A 22,580-nucleotide genomic window follows, 5' to 3' on the forward strand; every position below is an offset into this window, starting at 1 on the left:
GACGATTAACCAGTTGAACAACCTGCCTCCAGAAATCATGGGTGCTCCATCACTGGAGATTTTTAAGAGGCTAGAAATCACTTCTCTGAGATGTTATAGCTTCTCCTGCTTGAGCGTGGGGCTAGACTAGAAGACCTCCAGGGTCCCTTCCACCTCTATTCTATTCTCATGAAATCTTCCTCTCAGGGAAAATATATGTAAATGCATAAAGTATGTATGGATTGTATTGCAAAAAGAAACCAGCTGTGCCCAGACATAGTTATTGGAATATTTTAAAATAGCTCATCTATAACACAGTAATATTTGTGCTTCCATGTATTTATTAAATCACCAGCAAGGCAATATACTACATAATTTTAGATAGTTTTCATTACTATAAATTACCCTGTTACCTACAGTATATACGTTTTTAAATATAAAGCTAAATTTCAGTTACAGATTACTGGAAATAAAGTTGCATTTTTTTCTTCCTCTTAAAGTTCACAGCCTCCCTGAAATTGAATCATGGGTTATAAATTAAGAAGCCCTGAGCAGATCAATGATGGGGGATGTGCACCATCATCCACTGAAACAATAAAACACAACCAGGAATACTAGCTCTGTCTTTATTGTAAGGCTACATTAACAAAATTTTGCAAGTCTGACTCAGGAATTCTGGGAGATGAAGTCCATGAGTCATAAAAGAGCCGAGGTTGCCTACCCCTGCCCTAACTCATTCCTCACTTTTACTCCATGGAAAACTAGGGTAGGTTTCTGATGAAATGCTGCCTCCTTTCTCACCCCTTTTCCTGACTCAAAGTTTGTTTATCAAACCATTGTCTAGGCTGCCGCTCTTCCTCCTGTCTTCCGAGGTCCTTCCCAGATACCATTACCCCAGGGGTCTCCAAACTTGGCAACTTTATAAGACTTGTGGCGGCTGGGGAATTCTGGGAGTTGGAAGTCCACAGGTCTTACAAAGTTGCCAAGCTTAAGAGATCTCTGCATTACACTAACACTGTTAAGAAGAAAACATAAAAGGATTTTTTTTAAGAACACAGGAGGGAAAAGAGAGAGAGAGAGAGAGAGATTATTTGCAGAAATCTTTTGGACATCCCATAAAACAAATTTTCTATATGTACACAGTGACATAGTCTGCATTTCCCCTAAATTTTATTGCCTCATAATATGTGTGTGTGTGTGTGTGTGTGTGTGTGTGTATAAATATAAACAGATGTTTGATGCTATGCAGTAAAGTTCAAACTGTCAAATTTCTTAATCTTATAATAAAAGAAACAATCGGGAAGTCATTAAAAAAGGAAGAGGACTAATTAGAAAGCTTGAGGGAAATGGGAATGTTCTACACAGGAATGCAGTTGTCCCCAATGACTTTAATTTGTATGAGACACTTGGCAGATGTGCCAATCATCCTTTGTTTTACTACTGTTTACAACATTGGACACTGAGCGTTGGGCCTTGGCATTTTTGAACAGAGATGTGCTCCTATTGTATTGAGAGAAAGATCTAAGATTCTAGACTGTTCCCTGCTTTCTTGGTATTGATAATGCTTTTCAGGTATGGATTTAGGGAGAAAATGGAAAAAAATGTCTTATGCCTTTAAATCAACGTTTCTCAACCGTGGAAACTTTAAAAAAATGTTTACTTCATCTCCCAGAATTCCCTAGTCAGCATACTGGCTGGAGAATTCTGGGAGCTGAAGTCCACATATCTTAAAAGTCACCCCGCTTTGAGAAACATCGCTATAAATGGTTTCCTTTGAATGTATCAAGACAGAAAAGGCAAAATTTGGCTTAGAAACCTCCATGTCCTTAATCCAACGCTACTGATGTTGTGTAAGTCCACAAGAACTTCTTAGAGAGTACATTAAAATGTACTAAGGTTTAGGTGCCTTCTGGAATTTGGGCACTCCTTATAGATATCTTGTTGACCTAAAGAGAGATGTTTGATTGCTCAGGAAATCCTATAAAGCGATAATTTAAAGCCGAATATTTTCCTGCCAGAAATGGCCCAATGTGCTGTCAGCAAAGGAAAACAATCACTTTGTTTTCTAATTTAAGTGAACAAATTTCTCACAACACTGGGTGGATGTAGTGATATGTGGGGAAGACCTTGGGAGATTGAGCCAAGGGATGAGAAAAGGTCAAATAAGAGATAGCTTAGAGATAATGGATGGGGTAAGAAGCTCAGAAGAGACCTTAGTTTCTCAGTTTGCAAAAGAGATGGGAGCGAATTGTGCTTTCAGACTTGCAAGACTGATGTCAGCCACGTGAGATTGATCAGATAGGAATTAAAACCAGCTGAGCTTATTCTACTCCATTGTAAAGCTACATTGATAGAATCTTGCAAGTCTGAGAGTACAATTCCACCCCTCTCCAACTAGGGAGGGTTCCTTCTGAGCTTCTTGCCCCACCTTCTCTCTCTCTGGGGGCTATGCTGCCTCTTATCTGGCCATTCTATTATCAACTTCTTTGTGCCCAGTCTCCCAAGGTCTTTGCCTCACACCATTACTGTAAGGCAGGGGTGTCAAACTCAATTTCATTGAGGGCCGCATCAGCATTGCGGTTGCCCTCAGGGGGCTGGGTGGGTATGGCCAGGGTGGGCGTAGCCTACTGAGTGGGCGTGGCTAGAGTGCGTATGGCCTACTGGGTTGGCATGGCCAGCTCTACATCATTCGCATCAAGGGTGCCTATGGGGGCCTGGGCAGGAGTGGGACAGATCTGAGGGTCTCTGGCAGAAGGAGGGTCTCTGGGCCAGGGCCAAGGCAGTGGAGGCCATTCCCTCACTGTTTCTGGGATGGCTTTGTGGGCCACATGAAACCACTTCACAGGCCGGATCCGGCCCCCGGGCCTTGTGTTTGACATGTCTGCTGTAAGGCATATTGATCCAGTTGGGCTTCCAGATCTTGGACAGGTGGCTTATGTGCAATGAATGCCCAGTCGTAGTCCATCATTACAAATGCCTCCCTAGAAAAACTGTAATAATGTAGTTTTTGCAGAATTGTCCTATTCCATGTTGAACAACCCAGAGCTTCTGAAAAGAATAGCTTCAATCAGTGTGCAGAGTACACCTCTATTTCTCATTTCAATTCTAGAATGCCACTGGTGGGTTCTAGCGCTGGGTACAATAACAGGCCCTCATAATATAAGGCCTTCAAGGTGCCTTGAAACCAGATGCCTCATCAGCATCTCAACCCATCAAGCCAATCCTGATTCTCTAACACAGCAACCCACTCTCAAATGTGTTCCAGGAAAGCCTCTTTTGTCTGACATTCCATTAAAGCATGAAAACAAGGTTGATGGATAGCATACTGTTTAGTGGACTATATATCTCACAGCTGGGGCAGATCACAAGAGGTGCAATGAATCATGCTTAGCCTTCATAAACATGGTTTCCTCCTGCTAAGAAAGACAGTTATCACCGCCAGATCCGAGAGAGAACTTTACCCAAGCCAACCATACCGTTTGTTGACACCAGCTGTTTTGGACACCTAACATGTTCCTGAATGCTGATGTGCTTGTAGCATTGCTAGAAAACTATGAATCACTCTTCATAGGAAAAAGCTGAATTACTGGGAACCGGGAAATAGTTCGGACAGCCAGTTTATCTTAAATGTCACATTTCTTGCTGAGAGAACTGTCCCCTCATCTTGATAGGCCTCCGCGGAGAAGGATTTTAGTATTTATATTTATTTTACTATTATTTTTCACCAATTTTTGTAAAATAATACATTCTGGGTTTTTTTTTAGTTGCCTTGTGCTCACCCGACCAGAAAGTTGGGATATAAATCAAATAACCATAGCTGTGTTTTCTGTTACCCGGTCTTTTTCTAGCCCAGTGACCGTGCAGGCTACAGATTATATGAAAGATGAAGGGTAATAAATTGGTACAGTTTAGATCCTCCAATTCAAAAAATTCCTTCCCCATGAACTTGTTTTGAGGGCAGGACCAGTCGTGGGATTCAAATATGTGAACGACTGGTTCTCCATGTGGATGCCGTTTGCGGAAGTCCATTCTGGGCCTGGGCAACAAAAAATTAGCTACCGGTTCTGCCGAACTGGTGCAAACTGGCTGAATCCCACCACTGCGTAGGATGTATAATTTGCAATTGCAATTTAATGAATTCCGGGAATGGCGTGCAATTTCACCCTGATTTCTACACACTTTACATGCATCTTCGCTGCTTTCAGACTTTTTAGTCTGGATGATAGTGTAGCTTAATGCCTCTGAAATGAAAAGTAAATGCTGTAAATTGCACGAATCTTGTACGGTTAGTTTTCTTCCTAACTTAACTAGCGCACAACCTTGGCAATTTTAAGTTGCATGGATGTCAGCTCCCAGAATTTCCCAGCTGGCCATTGCCGGCTGAAGAATTCTGGAAGTTGGAAGTCCAGACATCTTAAGAGTGGCTGAGGTTGAGATACACTGCACTAGAGGAAGGGAAGCCTAATGCCCTCTTTCAAGGGGTCCTCATTGACAGACAAGCAGATTTTAGACAAGGCAACAATTTGGCAGGGCCTGATCTGTAAGGCACAATCTCTGAAACATGATACCAGCCCAAACCTGTTATGCAGCCCGTGTTTTCTAATGAAATTCCTGCCAAGTTAGCGCCCCACATTATCTAACTAGGGATAGTGTTTGCTGTGTCACCTTCTCCTCTCTCTCAGCTTTGTATTCAGTATTTCTTACAACCTGCACCTTTAATTTGTGGCATTTTGCTCCTCAGTCCCAATGAGTCCCAATGCACTGCCTGTGAACCATTGCCTGAAGTGGGCTTTGCAATAAATTAAACGACATTTTAAAACTCCTGGAAAATCTCTCTGTCTCTCTCCCTCCCTCCTTCTCCTTTTCTCTCTCTCTCTCTCTGCCTCTCCCTGTTTCCCTCTGTCTTCCTCTCTCTGTCTCCCTCCCTCCCTCTCCCTCTCCTTCTGTCTCTCTTTCTGCCTCTCCGTTTGCCTGTCTTCCTCACTCTGCCTCTCTCTCCCTCTCTCTGTCTCTCTCCCTCCCTCCCTCTCTCTTTCCCTCCCTCTCCTTCTGTCTCTCTCTCTGCCTCTCCCTGTTTCCCTCTGTCTTCCTCTCTCTGTCTCTCTTTCTGCCTCTCCGTTTGCCTGTCTTCCTCACTCTGTCTGCTTCTCTCTGTCTCTCTCCCTCCCTCTCTTTCCCTCCCTCTCCCTCTCCTTCTGTCTCTCTCTGCCTCTCCCTGTTTTCCTCTGTCTTCCTCTGTCTCTCTCCCTCCCTCTCCCTCTCCTTCTGTCTCTCTTTATGCCTCTCCGTTTGCCTATCTTCCTCACTCTGTCTGCCTCTCTCTCCCTCTCTCTGTCTCTCTCCCTCCCTCCCTCTCTCTTTCCCTCCCTCTCCTTCTGTCTCTCTCTCTGCCTCTCCCTGTTTCCCTCTGTCTTCCTCTCTGTCTCTCTCCCTCCCTCTTCCTCTCTCTGTCTCTCTCTCTCTCCCTCCCTCTCCCTCTCTGACTTCCTCCCTCTCCCTGTCTTCTCTCCCTCCCTCTGTCTCTCCCTCTTTCTCCCTCTCTCCCTCTCCCATACTCATCCATTTCCTACTTGAATAGGGGTTATCTCCTAAACAGGAATCCCTTGAATCCTCATGCTTCTAATAACCAACTCTTCGTTTCAGAATATCTTCATTTCTCTGATCTGAATCGGAGAAAACTGCCTGGTTCTCTCTCTCTCTCTCTCTCTCTTTTAACCCAACAGTCCTTTGCTGTTGAGATTGCTCAGAAGCCCATGGCTTGCTTTTATCAGGTGTTCACACATTGGCTTCCCATTTTTCTGCTGAGGAGTGCTGCAAGTTATCAGGAGGGTTTTGAACCAATTAAGAGGTTTTTACATTTTAAGTCTCCTGACAGTGTCACTTCCCGTGAATCATTCAGAGATGTAAAAATTCAATATTGTAGGATCTTAATATACTGTTTGGAGATTCTAGTGCATAAACAACCTGCGGTGCAGAGTCTCTTTCCTTCATGTTCTGCATATAGAGAAGGGATCAAAGATCATGTGGCTCAGGATAATAGCCATTGCAATCCCTTATAACTGGGTGATGTTGGGTATGAATCATGTAGACCAGGGGTTCCAACCTTGGCATCTCTAAGATGGGTGAACTTCAATTCCCCATCCAGGCTGGGGAATTCTGAGAGCTGAAGTCCACAGGTCTTAAACTTTGTCAAGGATGGGCACCGCTAGGTACAATGAGAAAGGCCAACTCTATGTTAGGAAATGAGAGCAGAGCAGCAGTTGCTTCCATCTATGAGAGGAATGATCAGTACTTGGTATCTTCTAAAGCAGGGGTCTTCAAACTTGGCCCTTTTATGACTTGTGGACTTCAACTCCCTGGCTGAGGAATTCTGGGAGTTGAAGTCCACAAGTCATAAAAGGGCCAAGTTTGAAGACCCCTGCTCTAAAGTCTATTTTCTCCAGGGAGGCAACTGGTAGATAGATAGCGATGCTTTGTGTTGAAGAATTGGCCCATTATTTCATTTCTGAATTGGCTAAAACTCCATGTTTTAACAAGTCATCAAAGTTGACCCAACAGGATGGATTATTGTGGAAATTACAAAGAAGACATATATGTCCACTAAAACGGTTTTCAGACCCCAATTTTCTGAGTAACCTCCAGCATTTTTTTTTCTAGGCTGTGGACCCAGTTATCTGATCATTTCTGCCTTTCACACAAGGTTCTTTTCTTGTATCTCCCCATGCACCTGATTCCACCCACCATTGCCATCTGAGCATGCTAGCGGATCAGTCTGCTCTCTGTCGTTTTGGAAACTGTACAAACTCCTATAATGCAGATCTCCTCAAATGCAAATGGCGATCACATGGCCCCAGGACGCTGCAGCCGTCACAAATACATGGCCAAGCATCTGAATTTTGATCATGTGACTGCAGTGCTGCTTTGATGGTCATAAGTACGAGGACCAAGTCCTAAGTTGCATTTTTAGTGCTGTTGTAACTTCGAACAGCCACTGAACAAGTGGTCGTAAGGCAAGGACCACCTGTACTCTGCATGCATTAAGGAAGCAGTCTCGGAATGAAATTCCAATAGCAATTTTCGCAGCCACGCGCTTACCTCTGCATCCCTCAGTGGAAAGTCAGCTAAAGTTCCATTCAAACTCTGTGGGTTTCTGTCCCTGCAGGAGGCCTGCGGGGTGCCACCGTGGTGGATGCTTTGGATACCCTGTACGTCATGGAGCTGCAGGAGGAATTCCAGGAAGCCAAAGATTGGGTGGAGAAGAGCTTTGACTTGAACGTGGTGAGTCAGCCTTTGAATAGGTTTCTCTGTTCTGCAGAAACCCCCATGTGTATTTTGAACCCGGATGTTTTGACCGGCCCTCCGCCCCCACCCCACCCCAACCTGGCACACTGTAAAAACAAGCCGAGAATAGGACACCGTACAGCTGAGCTGGGAGGTAATAGGGTAAACAGATTAAAGCAAAAAATGCCTTGATTGCCAGATCAGCTGATAATCCAACCAGCACCTCTAGCAGTAATTTTCAGCGTTGGCAGCTTTAAGATGGGTGGACTTCAACTCCCAGAATTTCCCAGCCAGCATGGGGAATTGTAGATCACCTCCTCCCTCTTTCCATTTTCCCTGTCTGGAATTTCTCCAGTCAAAAAAACTGGATTATTTGAGAACTACGGTAAGCAGCTGTTTTGTAGAGATGCAGCGTCTTCATCACTCCACTATTTTGGCTCTTGAGCAAAAAGAGACTGGCAAGCCCAAGGTCACTTAGCAGGGCTTCCCTGATTGAGGTTTTTCTTGCTGGGTCTTCTTGCATCCAAAATGTCCATGCTGTTTTCTTTGACTGCTTTCTGGTGCAAAGGAGAAGTGGCAAACTCTTTATAGGTGACCCTGCACGTAAACATCCTGTTTCTTTTAAATTTTGGGGGGGGGCATTACACCAACAACTGTAGGCAGCATGGCTAGCAATGAAAGTTAATGAGAATTATACCCACAAACACCTGGAAGAAATTCCGTTTGGAGCAGAGTAGAGTTTTTAAAGATGTTTTAGAAGTTCCACAAACGGGACAGAAGTAGACATAAGTTGTGGTACTGACCCACTGGAGTTTAGGAACGTGTTGTCTCTATACTAGAAGAGAGTGTGTTTTTATTTGTTTATTTATATCCTGCCCTTCATTATTTTTACAAATAACTCAAGGGAGTGAACATATCCTATACAGCTTCCTCTTCCTATTTTCCCCACAACAATAATCCTGTGAGGTGGGTTGGGCTGAGAGGAAATGACTGGCCCAAGGTCACCCATCTGGCTTTCGCTGCTATGGTGGGACTTGAACTCATAGTCTCTTGCTTGCTAGCCTGGTGCCTTAACCACTAGACATTATGTTTATTGCTTTACTCTCCATGAATTTGCTTGTGTCCAGGTTGGTTCTCCCGCAGTCTTTATAATGCTTGAAATAGCCCATAAATACTTGGTTCTCTGAATCCCATCCCATGCCTTAATTTACCCTGTTTGCTCCATCACTTTGTTTAGGCCAGGGATAGGCAACCTTGGCTCTTTTATGACTCGTGGACTTCAACTCCCAGAATTCCTGAGCCAGCCATGCTGAGGAGAAATGGAGAGGTTTCCATGCTGAGCCATGCTGGCTCAGGAATTCTGGGCGTTGAAGTCCACGAGTCATAAAAGAGCCAAGGTTGCTTACCCTTGGTTTAGCTTCTCTACAGTCCCTATATTATTTGAGAGTATTGTGTTGCTGCACAGAGTGAGGTTCTCCAGGTCCTGATTTTAAAACCATTGTGGACTTGCAACCTTGCTTATATTCGAACAGGGCTAAATTTCTCATTCCAGACTGCATCTCTGTTTTTGCTGCAAGGCTGCAAGGAAAAGCAAAGGAAATTGCCTCCCCCTTGAAAAGCTTTGTTTTGAAATAGATGACCAACATGGGGTTGCAAATGGGCAGTCAAGCCTCGTAAATTTGGCTCAATGCTCTGTGTTTGGAATCGGATCAATAGGCCAACAGACAAACTAGAGAAAGGTTATTGATCTGTATTTTCACAAAAGCTCTCCCTTCTGGCCCACAAATCAATCAGCAGAAGCCTTGTGAAGAACCATGTCATAGGTTTCACTGCAAAAGAGAGAAGATGTGAACTGAAAGTTTCTTTTAACCCAGATGAAAGAGGACAACTCAGTTAGAAGTGAAGCACTTAGAATAGAATTTCTCAGCCTTGGCAACTTTCAGATGTGTGGACTTCAACTCCCCGAATTCCCCAGCTAGCAAACTCATTATTGTTATCATGGAGCAAGACATTTATCTTAAGGCCCTAACAGCTAACATTTTCTGATTACAGATTCCGAACGCTTCTCGTCTCTAAATTTAAATACCTACATTTGCCAAGAACCTAGAACAGGGAGCTTTGAAAATATTTCTAAACCTTGGAAGTTTGAAGTTGGGTGGATTTTAACTCCCAGAATTTACTTTCCAGCAAGGTGACTGGAGAATGCTGGGAATGAAGTCTTCGCATCTGAAAGCTGCCAAGGTTAAGAAACAGTGATTTAGGATGTTAAAAAATGTTAAATTAGGATTTTTTTAAAAAAAAAATAGCATGTATGGTGCTCTCTGAGCTTGGTTGTTTTCTTGTAGATGCTTCATTACTAACTGAGGTAACATCACCAGTACAGAGCAAGTTAATGTTTTCAAAAGTGAATATCAAATTCCAGGTCATGTGAATCTGAAGACATTGGATTAAATGGGGGGGGCGGTTGTCCAAGATTCAAAATGTGCTCAGGCTCACAACTAGCCAGCCTCTGTCCAAATGGCTGCAGCATCCATTCATTAGTTGAGTGTAAATGCAGGCTGGGTATTTTCCCAGAATGACCCAATGTGAGTTGCATGGAATATAAACGTCACATGCTGGTTGTGAACAGGATCAGAAAGAATGCAAGCCCCACTTTCCTGCTAGTTTTTTTTAATGGGCCCTTTTACGTAGCCTAGAAATACCTCTTCTACCTGGGGGTGAGGAGGATGTTTGTGCATCCACACCTTTGGTAAAAAGCTGGTATTTATTCAGAGGACAAACCTGAATTGGCAGGAGGAGATTTTTGAAAGGGATGGTTTGAGCGCAATTGCTTTGACATTTTGCTGCTCCAAGATTTTTATGAGTAAAGGGCTAGTTGAAAATTCAGTCCATTGCATCAGTGTTGTATAAAAAAAGGAAGGGAGGGGGCTGCACAAGCTTGTTCCCATTATCATCTCCTTTCCATTCACACTCACTCATGTGAACCACTCTGGGGTCTAATTATTCTCTCCTCACCCCACCCCCACCCCCTTTACATGAATGGATTTGTGAATTCCTCAACATGCTAAAACCACAGAGAGGAGAATGTCAAGGCAAGAAATCGTTGCTCTTATTCTCTTATATCACTGTTATAAAAGATGAGCGTCTGTGTTATTATTTCTGGTAGGTCTTAATAAACTTTTACTGCTCAGGATCAAATGATGCATTTTATGTAATTTGACTCTTCATAAGGGATAAGATATGGGAAGAGGGTTTTTTTGGTAATTGAAATACTGGAGAACACCAGCCAGCAGTACCACAGACATTCCAGATGTTGTCCCCAAAGCATGCAGAAGCTGTCTACAAGAGATATAGGTCAGGGGGGTCTTCAAACTTGGCCCTTTTACGACTTGTGGACTTCAACTCCCAGAATTCCTCAGCCAGCCTGGCTGATGAATTCTGGGAGTTGAAGTCCACAAGTCATAAAAGGGCCAAGTTTGAAGACCCTGATATAGGCAGAGGAAAATGTTCATTTTGGGGGGTTACAATACAAATTATATTTTTCCTTCTGGAGAAGGAGTTGGCAGACTGGGGAAGGGAGCAGGCTGGCTGGCTGAGGAATTCTGGAAGTTGAAGTCCACTGCTCTTAAAGCTGTAGGGTTATTTCCACCCATGCCTTGCAAGTATCTCTGCTAAGGATTGTGCAGTAACGAGTACTAAAAATGTGTTTTTATACCCACTGCTTCAGTTGCACTTTCTTATCTTAGCATTTGCATATCTGCCAATGAACAATCTGAGACCCTCCTATTTTTCTTCCAGCAGAACGGGGAAGCTTCTTTATTCGAGGTGAACATCCGCTACGTTGGAGGACTTCTGTCCGCATATTACCTGACGGGCGAAGAGGTTGGTACTGACCCATTTGCACGTCTGATTTGCAAAATAGATTTCTGAATGGAGAATCTCAGAAAACCCTACCTGTTTCCTTGCCTAAACCAGCTAAAAATGGCGCCTCTTGATAAATATCAAAGCACTGATGACAGCTGTTAATTAAGTTGGGCATAATTACTTGGCCTGACTCATCCAGTAGTATTTTCCTCCTGTGGATAATTTCTCTGGGACAGTTCACTGGTTTGGTACATTGGTCTCTGCAGAAATGCCGCTGGCCACGGTTTTGTATTCTGAATTTATTAATGACTTGATGCTAGAGAGGAGGACTTGTGTCCCTCACAAGGGTCACATTAAACGGTGCTCTGAAATGTTATTTTTTTTAAAAGGACAACCACTTTTAACTCTACCATCAAACCCCAAAAATCTTCCTTGGCATTAAAGTCACTTGTGATGAGCACCTAAATTTCATGGACTCATTCCAAGGCATTCTTCGTTATGTCAACAAGGGAGAATGCATCAGTGAAGGCATTAATTGCTGTAACCTTCTGGCATTAATTCTTGGAACTGGACTACCTAGGCAAGTGTTTCCATAAAACATAGCTACATAGCAGGGATCCCTTTAGTGAGAACTTTTATGAAATTTAAGATAGGCATTAGTCTTAAAAAGGGGTTGATATGCTTTTATACTTTGGCTGCTGATCTGCTTCTGTGTGCAATTCAAGATATGGTTATCATCTTTAAAGCCCTTCATGGCATGGGTCCAGGATATCTGCAGAACCATCTTCCCCCTATAGGATTGGCCCATCCCACTTGTGCTGACAGAAGGTACCTACTGCGGATCCCAACAGCCAAGGAATTTTGGCTGGTGGGATCCAGGAGTTGGCCACGGCTTTCTGCCACGGCTCCCACCTTTTGGAATATCTTGCCTTCAGAGGTAAGTTCCACCCCTTCTTTTTTTAGCCTTCAGGAAAAGCCTTGAAACCAGGCTATGTCAGCTGATATGGGGTTCTGAAGGGGAAAAAAACCATCCTGGCACATCCTTCAAAGAACATTCTTTCCTTGGAGTAAATGGTCTCAAAGGTGACCTTGTTTCCTGGGCCAATGACTTCTACCAAAATGAACTTTGCAGCATGATGTAATGCCACAGTAGTAGAGTTCCTACTTATTTTATTTTTCCATTGTTCTGTGGTACACGCTGAGACTGATTGCAATATATATTTTTGATGGCATAGAAAGGTTGCACAAAAATTCCTAGGACAGAAACTGGAGCAAAGCAGTGGTTTGGCCTCCTGCTGTGGCTTTGCATATAGAACAAGGGAGCTGCATGGTTCCAATGACAGATTGTAAGACCCTTGCAGTGCAAAAGTGTTATATGGTCAGCTTTTTGTCTTTTGAAAGGAACAGCAGAGCACAGCAAGTTGTGAAGCTTTTTTTCCCCCAAAAACTGTTTCTCCCCCCCACTTAATTCTTACAAGTTAGCTTTGCCACTGTGGGCTTGGCAATGCTGCTTTCCTCATTTAGACAAAAGCTTTGGATCCTGCAAGATGTCTCTGTAAATCACTTAATGCTCTTCCCTTTATAACCAGTAAACTCTTGATTAATATATCTGCAGAACGATGCAGCTTTTCTCACTTTTCAGCAAGTTCAGTTCCTGTGGTGATTGGAGGAAATGGGGAATAGGCAGAAGATGTCCCAGTTTGCAATTTTTTTAAAAAAAGACTGAGAAACTGACTAGAACAGAGAATTGCTCAAAAGCTTTACACGTAGTCCTTGACCTATGACCATATTTGAGCCCTGAATTATGGTCATAAGTCATGGTGGTTGTTATGACAGCCCACCAGACAGAGAGGAACAAGGGGTGTGTGAAAAGCTGATGGAGATACTTACTTCTCTGTCCCCACTTAGAACTGTTTTCAGCCCTGGCCAATGTCTGAATTCCTGATGGTGTCAAAAATCATTGAATTTTATGCCTTTTAGTGGAGCCTAGAGATGAAGAAGAGTTTTTTTGAGAGCTGAATGCATTCAGAAAGAGGCATCACTGTTGAGGTTCATACCCATTGTTGTCCCTCCCCCTCCTATACAACCTACCCTAATACATTGTCTGCCAGCTATAGTATCATAAAATTGTAGCATTGGAAAGAATGTCAAGGATCTTCTAACCCAGTGGTGGCTGTGGCACTTTAATTGTTGGAGAACAAGCCCCACCCTTAGAGAATTTGCTATGGATACCCCTGGCCTGTGTCTGAATGAAGTTTATTGTTTTCCCCTTAATCTCTAATGGTACCCCATCAAGTTCTTGCAGATCCCTTAGGATTGATTGCACAGAAAAGTTTCAAAAAACCCAAAGCATCCTTTTCACTGGTCTGAATACAAGATTTTCCATGTGCAATATATGCACTGCAACTTAACTCTTGGAAGCCTTCTATTTTTTCCTTAAGTTCAAAAGGCTGGATTTTTTTTCTTATCTCAATTCATTTTCAGTCTGGCTTTTTATCTTTAATATGGGTGTTTGTGTAATTGCTGAATTGGCTCATACAATTGCTTGAATAGTTCACAATTGGCATCTACTGAATACCAGTCCTTGGAAAAACAAAATGAAAGAAAATTTATTTCCTTACTTATCACGCCTTTAGTTTCAGTTTGTAAGGGGAAATAATATTGAAATAATAAAATGGTAAAATAGATAGAATCTCGTTAATTGAAACAACACTGTTGTAATGGAACAGAGGCAGAAAATAGAACTAACTGATAAAACCAAGATGTTAAAGATCATTTATACCAGGCATCAAACTTTCTAATACCTATTAAAGATCAAACCCACTCACACACCCTACTCTACGGTGGGAGGATCCAGAAGCCACTATCCAAAGCCATTACTTTGCCTCAAGCTTAGAGTAATGGCAAAGAAATAAGATATGTGTAGTTTCCACAGTGGGACTCTGGTTTCTTATCTATTTTCTGTCTCCTCTATTTCCATGATTTATTTTATTTATTTATTTTGGCCACCTGCGCTCTAGTTGTCAACAGGAGCTAAAAGTACATTCACGCTGAGAAAAGATGCTCCCAGCCAATGCATCCAAATATTTACCCGTTCAGTCTGGGCAGAAGAACAGTAGTCTACAAGGATGGTTCTCTAAACCAGAGCCTTGGTGGAGCGGTGGGCTAATGCCTCCTTAAGTAACACCAGCTGCCTGCAATTAGTGCAGGTTCGCGTCCCACCAGGCTCAAGGTTGACTCAGCCTTCCATCCTTCCGAGGTAGGTAAAATGAGGACCCAGATTGTTGGGGGCAATTAAGCTGACTTTGTAATAATGCCGCTTGGGGGGTGTATGAAAGCCCTAATAAGCAGACATATACATAGAATGAAGGCTACTGCTAAGCTTGTAAGCCGCCCTGAGTCTTCAGAGAAGGGCGGGATATAAATGGAATTAAAATAAAAATAAAATAAAAAAATATTTCTCTTGAAGTAGCAATAGTACTAGCACTTAGCAATATCATTTATAGTTGCATACAGCCCCAAGGTGCTTTACAGCACTCTCTAAGCAGTTGACAAAGTCAGCATATTGCCCCCAACTGCCTGGGTCCTCATTTTACCAACCTCCGAAGGATGGAAGGCAGAGTCAACCTTGAGCCCAGTCAAGATAGAACTTCAGGCTGTAGGCAGAGTTTGCCTGCAATACTGCATTCTAACCACTGCACCACCAGGGCTCCTGGTGTCCCAGGAACTACCTCCAAGTGGCTGAACATATGGAGATTTATGTTTAGAAATCCAGCACCCACTTATTAACTGCTTCCTGACTCCTTCCTCTGTTTCTTCCAACAGGTCTTCAAGAGCAAAGCTCTAGAACTTGGAGAGAAACTTATCCCAGCTTTTAACACACCAACAGGAATCCCACGGGGGGTCATCAACCTGGGCAGGTAAGGAGCAGCACTGTGTTGTTGCTAACAAATAGAGAATAAGAGGAGAAACCTGCCTGGACTGAAGTAAGCATTACAGGTAGTCCTTGGCTTAGGACCATAATTGAGCCCAACATTTCTGTTGCTAAGCAAGACAGTTGTTATAAGTGAATTTTGCCCATGTTATCATTTTTCCTGCTAGAATGGTTAAGTGAATCACTGGAGCAGTTAAGATAGTAACAGGGTTGTTAAGTGAATCTGGCTTCCCCATTCACTTCGCTTGTCAAAAGTTCGCAAAAGCGGATCACATGACCCCGGGGCACTGCAGCCGTCATAAATATGAGTCAGTTGCCAGGTGTCTCAATTTTGATCACATGACCATGGGGTACTGCAATGGTCGTAAGTTTGAAAAACAGTCGTAAGTCACTTTTTTCACTGTGACTTCTAATGATCAGTAAATGAACTGTTATAAGTCGAGGACTATCTGTACTGTTTTCGAAAGGAGTCAAGCTAGTGTGTCAGAAAGCAAATGTGGATAGCTTTCAGTTTCTCCCAAACTTCCCCCAACCTGGCACTTTCTATCTGTGTAGAGGCTGAGATTTCTGGGTGTTTTAGGCTCCGAGTGATTTATTAACCCAGCCTAAATTGGAAAGTTTTCCTGTAATTCTTGCAGTGGGATTCTCATTGCCGTAAATCAATGTTTCTCAGTCTTGGTGTCTTTAAGAGAGGTGGACTTCAACTCCCAGAATACTCCAGACAGCCATGCGGGCTGGGGAATTCTGGGAGTTGAAGTCCACATATCCAAGTCTCCAAGGCTGAGAAACATTACCTTGGATCCTGAAGCTGAACTCCCCAAACAAAGCTTTTTTCTGTTCACAGGGCAGAGTTTCCTCCCAATCTAATTGTGTTCCCAGGTGTTACAGAATGACTCAGGCCAACCTTCTTCCCCTGGTTACTTGAACTGACACTTTTCGGATCTAGCTCCTGTCATCCCAAATTGACTACAGCTCTTCTGGCTGATAATTGGAACGTAAAACCAATATAGCGGAAACTGCCAGGCTGGAGAAGATTGGCCTGAACTGAAACCAAAGTTGGCATAGTTGACTCATTTCTGAATTTCCCCTGGAGGGGAATGGAAAAGCATTTTCTGCTTCAACTTGCTTGCTCTCTGCAGTCATAACCCCTCTCTGCACCCTTGTTTTCATAATCACAAGTTCCCAGCTGTTCTCTTGGTTTCAGCTTACTCACGGCATCTCTGCGCTGTGAGGGTGGTAGGAATTAGAAAGATCTTTGTCTTGAGAGTTTGGGGTGCCCTCAGCTGAGAGAAAGAGGTGAATTAAAATGAGCCAGTGATTTAGCCTTGTGAATCCCAGTCCTTTATTTTTTTTTTGCCATCCTTTTCATCTCGCCACATTTTTTTTAAAATTCCATTTATATCCCGCCCTTCTCCGAAGACTCAGGGCGGCTTACAAGCTTAGCAGTAGCCTTCATTCTATGTATATGCCTGCTTATTAGGGCTTTCACACACACCCCAAGCGGCATTATTACAAAGTCAGCTTAATTGCCCCCAACAATCCGGGTCCTCATTTTACCTACCTCGGAAGGATGGAAGGCTGAGTCAACCTTGAGCCTGGTGGGATGCGAACCTGCACTAATTGCAGGCAGCTGGTGTTACTTAAGAAGGCATTAGCCCACTGCTCCACCAAGGCTCTGTAACCTCTTGGGTCTGACTTTACCATTTTTATAATGTTTGGTTCAGTGTGTTCCTCTAAACAAGACCTAATTTTTGCTCTTTGAATTGTCAGCCTAAATCGTACAGTAATTAATCTTTGCCTTGAATGTCATTCTTGGTGAGAATTCTTAGGACAGTTAGAATATCACCCCAGACCAGTTGTTTTCAGCAACTGGCTAGGGAATATTGGGAATTGAAGTCCACATATTTTAAAGCTGCTGAAGTTATTCAATAATTTGGCAGAACATAGTCCTCCCTCCCTCCCATCTCTTTTCCTTCCTTCCTTCCTTCCTTCCTTCCTTCCTTCCTTCCTTCCTTCCTTCCTTCCTTCCTTCCTTCCTTCCTTCCTTCCTTCCTCCTCCCTCCCTCCCTTTGAGCATGGAGCTGCAGGTTGCTCACCTCTGAATCCTACATCCTAAATTTCTCACCAGGAAACTTGGCTAGCACTAAGATACTTGGAGGCCTCCAGAAGGAAAATGGGCCTTGATTAGAAAGTGCAGAAGCTATGTGAATGCTAAAGGATCATGCAGGGGGTCTTAATCCAGAGGGCAAAAGGGGGGCATTCAGCAAAATGTGGGGATTTTGACGATCAAAAGTCTGGCTGGGAAAGGAATTGGCACAGGTTCTCCAGATGTTAACCTAACAGATATAAGCAGGCCAGAAGAATCTCTTTTTCTCCCTTTTTCAGTTTTCTGTAATTTAGAAGAATAACTTGAAGCTCTTCCTGGAGGCAAACCAAACAAGATTTATGGCACGAGAAATTTCTTATGATTTGAGCCTATTAATCTTGTTTTGCTGAGTAGTACTGAAAATGTATTGCTAAGCAACCACCATTTTAAGTAACTAAAATGACACAATTTTTTTTAAGAAATGATACCAAGATGTTAAGCTTGGCATTTATAGGTATAACTTTAGTTCACTTTTTTAAGGATAGAGAATAATTCTCCATGAAGCCAAGTCAAGGACTTGCGTTTACCTTCCTGCTTAGAACCGAGTTTAGAACCATGAAATGAGGCCATTAGAGAGAAGAAAGGGGCAATAATCAGATTGAGAACGCCAGAAGAAAGAAAAGCAATTTTCAATTTAGTCCTCAATTCTTATTCATTTGAAAATAAACATCCTGGTTTGCTCTGAGAATGAGAATAATTCCATTAAAGTTAATATGCGAGAAACCCTTATTGATATCATCGCTCTAAGTCAGACATGTCAAACTTGCGACATCACATGACGTTGCGCAATGTGTCAGAGCTTTTTCTCCATTGCCGGCAATGGGGTGGGCGCGGCTTCCGCTTGAGTTTCATGACGCATCCGGGCCGGCAGTTTGACACCCCTACCCAATAAATGTGACGATCAAGTAAGGAAGAAACACCACTGGAGATAAAAGATGGATTGTCAGTATCCTTTAGAACAGCGAGGGCATATATGGTATATAAAAATAAGGGGAAAAGACAACAACGGGAAAGATTAGAAGAGGAATATAAGAGCTTAGAAGTTACACTCCAACAAGATCCACAAAAAGAGAATATCAAGCAATCTATGGATCTGATTAAACACAAACTTAACATTCTAGACAAAGAGAAATTGGCACAACAATTGAGAAACACGAAACAAAATTTTTTTGAAAATGCAAATAAACCGGGCCGGTGGCTCGCATACAAATTGGGAAAACAAAAGGGGAAAAACTGGATTCACGAACTACGAGATGAGGAAGGGAGAATATTCCACCAGGAGGAAAAAAAAAAAATTATAGCCCAGGAATTTTATGAACGTTTATATAAAGAAGATAGCCAGGCAAGTGTGGAGAAAATGGAGGAATATTTTCAAAGAGCCAAACTACCTAAGGTCACAGAAGATACCAGAAATATGTTAAACGAGGAAATTCGACTATCTGAGGTGATAAAAGCTATTAATGCACAAAAGAATAATAAAGCATCGGGACCCGACGGTCTTCCATCAGAGATTTATAAAGAATTACAAAATATCCTAGCTCAACCCCTAGTGGAGGTATTTAACGCAGTATTAGAAGGCGCAAGGACGCCTAAATCTTGGCTAGAGGCAAACATAACCCTTATTCCGAAAGATAACACAGACCATACATTAATCCAAAATTACAGACCCATATCACTTCTTAACTCGGACTACAAGATATTTACATCAATTATAGCGGAACGATTGAAACGATTTCTGAATGATTTCATACACGCAGATCAAAATGGTTTTCTCGCTAAGAGACACACTAAGCACAACATTAGAATAATATTAGATACATTGGAGTACTATGAATTACATAGCGAACAACAGATGGCATTACTTTTCTTAGACGCCCAAAAGGCATTTGACAATGTTAAATGGTCTTTTTTGTGCCAACAGCTTAGCTTTATGAATATGGGTGAAAAATTTATAAATATAATTAGGGCAATTTATGACAATCAGGAAGCAAAAATAATTATTAATGGGGAAGCATCTAGCAAGTTTCAAATTCAAAAGGGAACACGGCAAGGCTGCCCCTTATCACCGTTGCTGTTTATATTGACTCTTGAAGTATTAACGAGAACTATAAGAAACGACCCAAAGATAAAAGGATTAACCATTAAAAAGGAAACCTTTAAATTGCAAGCTTTCGCGGACGATCTAGTTTTTATTATGGAGGATCCATGTCAGACGGGACCAAAGCTATTGGAAGAATTATCTAAATATGGTGAGGTTGCAGGACTGCGAATAAATAGAAATAAGACCAAGATGATTGTTAAAAATATGACCAATAAACAAAAAGGTAATCTGGCCGAAATCACGGATATAGAAATAGTCAAGAAAATAAAATATTTAGGGATTAACATTACGGCTAGATGCACTTCACTCAAAAAGGATAATTATGATAGTGTAGTGAATCAAATAAAAGGTGACCTGGAAAGATGGGGAAACCTAAAACTCTCATTATTGGGAAGAATCGCTGTCATTAAGATGAATATTCTGCCTAAAATCCTGTTTCTGTTTCAGAATATCCCAATTCAACTCGACTCTAAATTTTTTCGAAATTTGGATAAATTATCACTAAATTTTATTTGGCAGGGGAAAAAACCAAGAATTAAATTGAAATATTTACAAGACACGAAGGAAAATGGGGGTTTTGGATTGCCAGACTGGGAATTATATTACCACGCCGCGGCCCTGAGCTGGATTAGAGAATGGGTAATCTTGAGAAATAGAAGACTATTAACTTTAGAGGGTCACGATTTGCAATATGGCTGGCATGCTTTCCTATGGACGGAGAAACAAGGTCTTTTCTCGCATTTTCAAAGACACCGGATCAGGCAAGCGCTACTCAATACTTGGAAAAAAATTAGATCTCACAATTACACCAAAATACCGGTCTGGCTATCCACCCTTGAAGCGATAGTTTACCCAAATCTGTTTGATTTGGGTAACATAATCTCATACAAGGATATTCTGAATGAGGAGGGGGAATTGAAACTTAGGAATGAACTAGAATTACAAGGTATAAAACTCGATTGGTGGGCCTACTTACAAATCCAATCGAGATTTAGGAAGGATAAAAATGAATGGGGGATATACACCTCTGAAACAGCATTGGACAAAATATTATTGGGACCGGACTCTAAACAAATAAGGAATTTTTATAAATTACTTTTGGGATATAAGCTGTTTGAAGAGCAAGTGAAAGACCCCATGTTGATCTGGGCTAACAATTTAGGACATAACATCGACCTAGATACTTGGCAAACAATTTGGGATAGGAATAAAAGGATAACACTGGCCTCATCGTATAAAGAAAATTTATTTAAAATGTTTTACCGATGGCATCTTCCCCCAGCCCGCTTAGCAAAAATGTACACAACAGTATCTCCCAAATGTTGGAAGTGTTCTGAAGAGATAGGCACATACTTCCACACGTGGTGGTCTTGCAGTAAAACACAAAAATTTTGGAGAATGATTTGGATTTGGCTGAAAGAAATATTGAAACAAGATCTGGAGTTTAGTCCAGAACTTTTCTTGTTGGGAATCACGAAAGAGAAATATCCTAAAGATGTGCTATACTTAACGATCCATATTATCACAGCAGCTAGAATATCATTTGCGCAAAAATGGAAAAAGAATGAGATCCCAGGACAAAAAGAGGTTATTAGGAAAATTTGGGATTGCGCTGAAATGGACAGATTAACTTTGGAATTAAAGAATAAAGATCAATCAGACTATTATAGAATTTGGAACAAATTGTATCTTTGGATGGATAAAAAGAAAGGTCTCTATTAGGTTTTACAGACTAGCTCACTGTTTTAAATATTGTGGTATTTCACCGATTTGTAATCTAAGTGTATTTAAGTGTATTTTTGATGTACATATATACATGTATATATATATATATTTAAACATTGTAGACAAAAAGGTTTGTCAGCTCGCTGGTACTGTGTCCAATGTTTTTAAATAATAAATTTAATAAAAAATTTAAAAAAAAAAAAGAACAGACATGTCAAACTCGCGATGTCACGTGACCTCGCGCAACGTATCGTGACAGTTTTGCCATTGCCGGCAATGGGGTGGGTGTGGCTTCCGCGTAAGTTTGACACCCCTGACTTAGGCCAAGGGTCTCCAAACTTGACAACTTGAGGACTTGTGGACCTCAACTCTCAGAGTTCCCCACCCATTTGAAGTCCACAAATCTTAAAGTTGCCAAGATTGGAGATACCTGTGGCTTTTTAGGTTACCCACTGGAGTTTGATGTAGTGGGGAAGGGATTGGTCTAGGTCAGGAGACCCAGTTTCTAGTTCCCCTTGAGCCATAGAAGCAGCCTAGGTGACATTGGGCCTGCCACTCTTTCTCAGTGTGATAGACTGTGGCGGACTGGATTCCCAGGAGGGAGGGGCTGCATTCCACAGGAGCTAGAGACAACTCAGTCCAGATAGTTTGTGTGAGAAAAAGAGGGTGAGGAGAGCAACCTCCCCTAACAGTTCTCAGAGTATATGTTTAATGTAGGCAGAAGCCCGCTTCAGTTTGACAAGATTGATGTCCAGCCCCAAAATCAAGAAAAAACACACAATGATTCAAGCAGATTTCTTTGTTGTTCCACATCTATAGACAGGATCTTGCCAATCAGTCTATTATCTGGAACTACCTATAGACAGGATCTTGCCAATCAGTCTATTATCTGGAACTACCATATACCCTGAGAACTATCGGTTTGCTTAACTGCCAAAAACAAGATTGTAAAATCGGGTTGATCGGGTGACCAACCCGTTTTATTACTGTCACATCTTACAGCCGTAATGGGCAGGCTCCATAACAGTTTATTTATTTATTTATTTATTTAGTTGTAACCTGAGGACTACTTGTATAAACATAATCATCACTCTCCTTGTTCAGTCCAAAGTCTAGCTAGCATTTTGTTTCCAGCCAGGTTCTTCGGACAACATTGATGGAGGGGTGAAGGCAGTAAGCTATTTGTCCCCCTAATAGCTGATCTTCCAGTTGCCTCAAAAGCATCCTCATAGCTGTTGGCAGATCCTCTCAATGATTTTTGTTTTTATCTTCTCCCCAAATCACTCGTAATTAATTGTAATTCCCCGAGATGGCTAAGTTTAAGGAAGGTTTGAGGTGGATTTACCTCACAATCCCCTGTGGCGATAGATGTGATTCAGTTAAAAGTATTAAACTGCACCCCAAAACCCATCTTATTTCCCCAAATCCTAGTCAAAGAAAGAACTTGGCTTTTCAACACGTAGGTTTTTATTTTTTTAAAGGTTGAAAAGTGGTGGTCCTCTGGAGTCTATTGCACAAACCTCCTAGCTCCATCTGCTGTCTCCCCATAA

The 22,580-nt window shown here is 42.0% G+C and overlaps 1 protein-coding gene across 2 annotated transcripts in view; it reads left to right on the forward strand.

Annotated features, from left to right (window-relative positions):
* MAN1C1 (mannosidase alpha class 1C member 1) overlaps positions 1-22,580 on the forward strand; it is a 153,983-nt gene that overhangs the window by 111,439 nt on the left and 19,964 nt on the right. The window contains exons 3-5 of one of the 2 annotated variants that reach the window (XM_083369757.1): positions 7,142-7,257; positions 11,059-11,142; positions 14,950-15,044. In XM_083369757.1, coding sequence (XP_083225883.1) covers positions 7,142-7,257; positions 11,059-11,142; positions 14,950-15,044 — 295 coding nt within the window. The remainder of the gene's footprint in view (positions 1-7,141; positions 7,258-11,058; positions 11,143-14,949; positions 15,045-22,580) is intronic. The other variant, XM_083369758.1, reaches the window with a different exon arrangement.

The sequence above is a fragment of the Vipera ursinii genome, assembly GCF_947247035.1.
Source record: "Vipera ursinii genome assembly, chromosome: 9".
Taxonomy (NCBI): Eukaryota; Metazoa; Chordata; class Lepidosauria; order Squamata; family Viperidae; genus Vipera; species Vipera ursinii.